The 6,442-nt window shown below is 38.9% G+C and overlaps 1 protein-coding gene across 1 annotated transcript; it reads left to right on the top strand.

Annotated features, from left to right (window-relative positions):
- The first annotated feature begins 3,899 nt into the window (after positions 1 to 3,899).
- On the top strand, positions 3,900 to 4,307 carry LOC108748553. Its single transcript, XM_018486775.1, has one exon. It carries the CDS (start codon positions 3,900 to 3,902, stop codon positions 4,305 to 4,307), a length of 408 nt encoding a protein of 135 aa, XP_018342277.1.
- The last annotated feature ends 2,135 nt before the right edge of the window (positions 4,308 to 6,442 follow it).

Genomic DNA, 6,442 nt, shown 5'->3' with positions numbered 1-6,442 from the left:
CATTTATCCGATAGTAAGAAAAACATTTTTGCGATAACAACAACGACTGCTCTTTACAGTAAACTGTGCGAATCGAGCGCCTCGGGGATATAAATAGTGCCGAAAAACTCGCTCGCGTTACATCGCGCACGCGCGTTACATGAGTAGATACGATTCGTACGACAATCACGAGTGAAAGGAGTGTCGAATCTCGACCGCAAAACGCGACTTATGTCTGATGAAACGGTTGGAGAGATTCATAGACACCCTTTACTACCGAATACAATTCGTTGCATCATCTGTAGACCGTCCAACTGTGGTAAAACGAAAGCTTTGATAAGTTTGATAGAAAGTCCACATGGTGTACGTTTCGAAAACGTATACGTGTATTCGAAATCTCTCTTTCAATCGAAATATCGATATTTGGAAGAACTACTCGAATCGATAAATGGTATCGGCTACTACGCATTTTCCAACAATCGTGACGTCATACCACCGAAGGAGGCACTTCCCAATTCAATATTCGTATTCGATGATATGGCTTGTGATAATCAGAATACTATTATAGAATATTTTTCTATGGGTCGACATACGAACATTGATTGTTTTTATCTCTGTCAAACGTATGCAAAAATACCGAAACATTTGATACGCGATAATGCAAATTTTTTGATTCTATTTAAACAAGATGGTACTAACTTAAAACACATTTATAACGATCATGTGAACACTGATATATCGTATGAGAATTTTTACACGTTATGCCATTTATGTTGGCAACACAAATACGGTTTTATGGTAATAGACAAAGATAGCGCATTACATAACGGTAGATATAGACGCGGATTCAACGATTTCGCTGTAGTGTAAATCATTTGTAGTATTTTGTGAAAAAAAGTGAACAGTACTTTTTTGATGTTACGATAAGATGGTCAAAAAGTATCTCTAAACAGGAGAAAACAGCGAAACTGATCGCAAAGACACGCGCGTCGATTCGTAAGAAACACAGAGCATTGAAGACTGCATACGGCATAATGGAGAATAAGATCGTTCTGGAGAAACAATTAAAACCTATTATCGAATCATTGAAACAAATTGCTAGAAATACTGAACGTGGAGGTAAACCATTTGAAACTAAGTTTATGGAGAGTGAGCAAAAGAATAAACGTGAATACAGCGATGATGAGGAAGATGATGATGACGACAACGACGACGATAATGATGCAATTCCAACATAAATTATTCCCCAGCTTCTTCCATGGAACAAATAAATAAAAAAGAAACGATCAAACGTCATGCCTGATTCGTCCATAATTCCACACCAATAGAATCACAAAAACGACAACAACAACAACAACAAGTAATTCCTTTTGACTTGCAGGACGAAGAAGTTTTTAAAATCGATGATGGTCCATTGCTTGAAACATCTGTCAGACAGGTGTTGAGCACACCTCAAGGTCAGAGATTGCAAAAAGTCAGTTAGGACCAGTATATGTGAATACTCTTTTAACTGGTAATGCAAGAAACGAAATCGATCTTGTTTACGGTGTTTATTTTGATGAAAACGGTACGATGTTAGGTAATAAAAAATTTGACGTAGATACGGACGACACTATAATCATAGACGGAGTGAGGTACAAAGGTACACCAGTCTATACGAGCTGATCTTCAAGAAGATTCCAAACGACGCTATCTACACCGAGAATGATAAACAAACGTACAAACATATATTATTGACGACGAATGCTCACAGACGTGACAATAACGCCAGAATGCCTATTAAGAGTAACAAGGGACACAAATACAAAAACATTACTACCCCGCTCTTAGTTACTCATAAAACCAGTGGCACGAGTATTGGTTCAGGTATAAAGACAAATATACCATCCGCTGCGAAATTGACTGACAATGAAATAGATTACGTTCATTGGGACGATCCCAACGAGTTGGTGAATCGTCTTCAATTGCTCAATGCTTCTCGTCGAGCGGGTAATAACGCTCACGGCAACGAAATATTGTCGATAATCGAAGAACTTCGCGAAGCTGGATTATAAATGCTGGATTATAAGCTTAATTATAAATTGAATCGTTGTGACAAAAATTGCGACAGTAGTTAAGTTCGCGCGAACTCGATATGATGTCTATAAATAAATTTGATATGCCTATGAAGAGAGATGATAGCGATGAAATCGAAAAGTCGCGATCGTCGATAGAACCTTTATGAAATTACGTACACGACAGTGGGCTTTGTCTGAATCCGAATCATTTCGACGCAAAGGAATGAAAAATAGAACACGTAGCCGCGCCGGAGTTCGACACCGATATGTAAACAAAAGCTACGTTGAACGTACGCTTCGAAATACGCGAAACGAGATCGAGGAATCATTTAGAACGATAAGGAGAGATACACAAGAAATGCGTACCGATATGGAGAAAATGCGAAAAAGCATGAAAAGAGATTCAGTATCTGAATCGAGATGTAACTGTACGACTGAAAAATGTAGTGACTAATGAGATATTAGAGAAATCGTTTAAAGAACGACTTCAAGGTGTGGTGACGAATAAAGAGTTGGAAAAAATATTTTACAATTGCTTCGCGAAATACGTCGCGAAATGGAAAGAAGAACTTCGCGAAACTGAGTTTAATTATAAAGTGAATCGTTGTGACGAAAACCGCGACAGTAGTCAGGTTCGCGCGAACTCGATATGATGTCTGTGAATAAATTTGGTATGCCTATGAGGAGAGACGAAATCGAAAAGTCGCGATCGTCGATAGAAACTTTACGAAATTACATACATAACAATGGGCTCTGTCTGAATCCGGATCATTACGACGCGAAGAAACGAAAAATAGAACACGTAGCTGCACCGGAATTTGACACCGATGTGGTAAACAAAACCTACGTCGAACGTACACTTCGAGATTCGCGAAACGAGATCGAGAAATCATTTATAACGATAAGGAGAGAAACACAGGAAGTGCATAGCGATGGAGAAGGTACAAAGAAACGTGGAAAAGAGCGTGACGAGGATGTCTGACGAGATTCAGCATCTGAATCGAGATGTAACTGTACGAATGAAAAATGTAGTGAGATATTGGAGAAATCGTTTAAAACGACAGGGAGAGATATGATCGTACGCGCGCTTCAGGATACGCAGAAAGATATCTCGAACAATGTGGAAAAAGTGCGAAACAACGTGGAGGAAGTCTCGAAAAGTGTAAGTGCATTATTGACGAAAATGTCTAACGAGATTCATCGAGGTGTAACTGATCTGCGTCAACAAATGAATAATATGGTGACGAAAGAGACGTTAGAAAAATCATTTAAAACGACAGGGAGAGATATGCTCGTGCTGGCGCTTCAGAAAGTGTCTAATGAGATTCAGCATCTAAATCGAGGTGTAACGGACCTGCGTCAACAAATGAATAATATGGTGACGAAGGAGACGTTAGAGAAATCATTTAAAACGACAGGGAAAGATATGATCGTACTCGCGCTTCAGAAAGTGTCTAACGATATTCAGATGCTGCATCACGGTGTACCAACGAAGATGTGAAAAAATGGCTCGATGAATGGTTCGCGGCAAAGGGGGAAGATTTTTACTGGCGTGGTATTCACAAATTGCCCGAAAGATGGGAAAAATGTGTAACTAGCAATGGAGCATACTTTGAATAAAGCTCTTTTTATCATTCTTCCGAATTTAACGTGTTTTTTTTTGGAAAAAAAATCCGCATTTCATACTTGTACACTTGATAAGTGATCTGAGTCAACAATATCAACGAAACGTTTAACGAGAACGAGATTCAGCATTTGAATCGAGATGTCTAAGTATTTAAAAACATCTACAGTTATCGCATATATGAATAGGAAGGTTTAAAAGATATGCGCAAAGCTCGTTTTCTGTCATAACAGAGAGAGATGAGTGTCGAGGAACGAAAACTCGTGAAAGAACTCCATGCACCCGCGCGAAGAAATTTTCCACGTCGTCGCGTCGTGGTGCACGATCGTGATGATGTATGGCAAGTCGACATAGTCGAGATGCGTCCTTACGCGCAATTTAACAAAGGTTACAATTACATTTTAACAGTTATCGATGTTTTGAGTAAATATGCATGGGCTCTACCACTCAAGAGCAAGAACGGAAGCGACGTAGCCGCAGCGTTATCTAAAATTTTTCGCGAGGACGAACGATACCCCAAGAAACCTGCAGACGGATCAAGAAAAGGAATTTTACAACACCACATTGTGCAAAAAAACATTGTGAAGAAGTACAACATAAATCATTATTTGACGTACTCGGTAATGAAAGCGTCGGTAGTGGAATGATTCAACCGTACATTCAAGAATAATATGTGGAAAATGTTACGTTAAACGACTCGTACAAATAGATCGACGAGCTACCGCGTCTATTGTCAGATTATAATCATCGTAAACATCGAACTATTAGGATGCGACCGATAGACGTAACATCCGTCGTTGCAAAACGACTCTTGTCGACAGTATACTAGTACAGTCATGTAAAAATTGCCGCTCCAACGAGGTTCAAGATAGACGATCCGTATTTGTAAATATTAGTATTAGTACGTATTAGTAAATTCAAGACAATTTTTGAAAAGGGTTACACCTAATTGATCCACTGAGATTTTCTACATCGTTAAAACATAACGTACGAATCCTGCAACGTATCTACTGAAAGATTATCAAAGGAAGCCGACAGCTGGTGGATTCTACGAACACGAATTACAATCAGTCTCTAATCCTGACGTTTATATTGTGGAAAAAATACTACGCAAACGAGGAAATAAAGTGTACGTGAAATGGTTAGGAATGGACAGTTCACATAATTCTTGGATAGATAAAACGAATGTATTGTAACTTTTTATTTATTACAATAAAAATACAGCACACACACATTACAGAGGTATTTTATAATGTCCCCAAGGTAGAGTAGTGACCGATTCAGGTATGACGTACCGCTCATCATACGGACTAAGAGCGAGCTTCAATTCAGACACTGTGTAAACCTCGTGCAATGTCGATCGTATGCACGACTGACGTCTCGACTGTATCGTTACATCGTTCAAACATCGCGCATAATCGTCGAAAGTGATCGTTTTCGCGACTACGTTTTTCTTGACACCCTTTATTTTTTTCGTATCGCTCTTTCCGATCACTCTCAATGAGTACATTTTCGCTCTGAGTCCTATGAATTCCGTCATAATCGCACCATCATTTTCATCTTTCATCAAACCGGGTATTTTATTATTAATGCGTGGAATATCATTTCTCTCAGGATAATCACTCGTGTCGAATCTCGCGATATCACGCTTGATGTCCTCATATACATTCTCACACTCCAGAAGATAAATCAAGTTGTCAATGTCCGTGTACATAATATTACATTTATCGCGATACAATGGTATTATGTACTCATAGTGAAATTCATATAGATGCAACTTAGATATTTCGAGAATGCACATACCTACGTATATCGGTTTATTCAATTTTACCTCGAGTTTGCGCAATTCGACAGCAATTAGATTTTCAGAAAAAATACTTCTACTGTGAAAATTCGGTTTCGCTATCATCGCTTCTGCACCGTATCTCCCATCCCACCGCGTTATAAGTCGAACGTCAACATGATCGCGTACGTTCTCGTTTTTCCAAATACCGCATTATTCATCAATTTGTAAAGATTCTTCTCAAATTCGTTATTCGCGAGCATTCTAAATCTCGTATTAAGTTCGATATATCCGCGAAATTGGGATTGTGCGAATCGTAATATTCGATGAATTTTTTTCACGTATAGTTCATGCTGAATGCATTGTTGTAAATTGCGATAGTACACGACATAGCGCTCCTTATTGTAAAGAGTGGCCAGCAGTTTATCATTTCGTTTTCCGGGAGGTCGTTCGCAAGTGGGGCAGAATGGAAGGTCAGCATGAGCGTCATGAACGCTTTGCGGATACGCAAGGTCGACTTCTAGAATATAACGGATAACGGAGTCTGACGACACAGACATTAAGTCAAAGCGCTCGATGTCGTCGACCCATTGAAATTCTCCGTACGGTAAGGATTCGGACATCGCTCAACCGTATAAATTATTCACATCGAAGTACATGAGGTACGTCGACGGTTCCGAAGGATCGTACGAAGATGCATTATACTTGTTATTAGCTTGCGCGTATCTATGTGAACATTGACTTAAACCACCGCGTATAGCATGTTCCACAAACATCACCATATCGATGTCAGTGAGTAATTCGAATCGAATACCAGTGTATTGCAACATAGCACGTATATCCACGTATATCCCGGTAAAGTGTAATAATATATGCTATATATATATATATATATATATATACACAGGGTCCGGCAAAATGATCTCCCACATTTTAATCTTTAATAAAAACGCCATTGTAAATGCTATTTAGATTTTATTTTTATTAACTGAAAATGTA

The sequence above is a fragment of the Trachymyrmex septentrionalis genome, unplaced genomic scaffold, assembly GCF_001594115.1.
Source record: "Trachymyrmex septentrionalis isolate Tsep2-gDNA-1 unplaced genomic scaffold, Tsep1.0 scaffold231, whole genome shotgun sequence".
Lineage (NCBI taxonomy): Eukaryota > Metazoa > Arthropoda > Insecta > Hymenoptera > Formicidae > Trachymyrmex > Trachymyrmex septentrionalis.
This window is presented reverse-complemented; position numbering and strand designations above follow the sequence as displayed.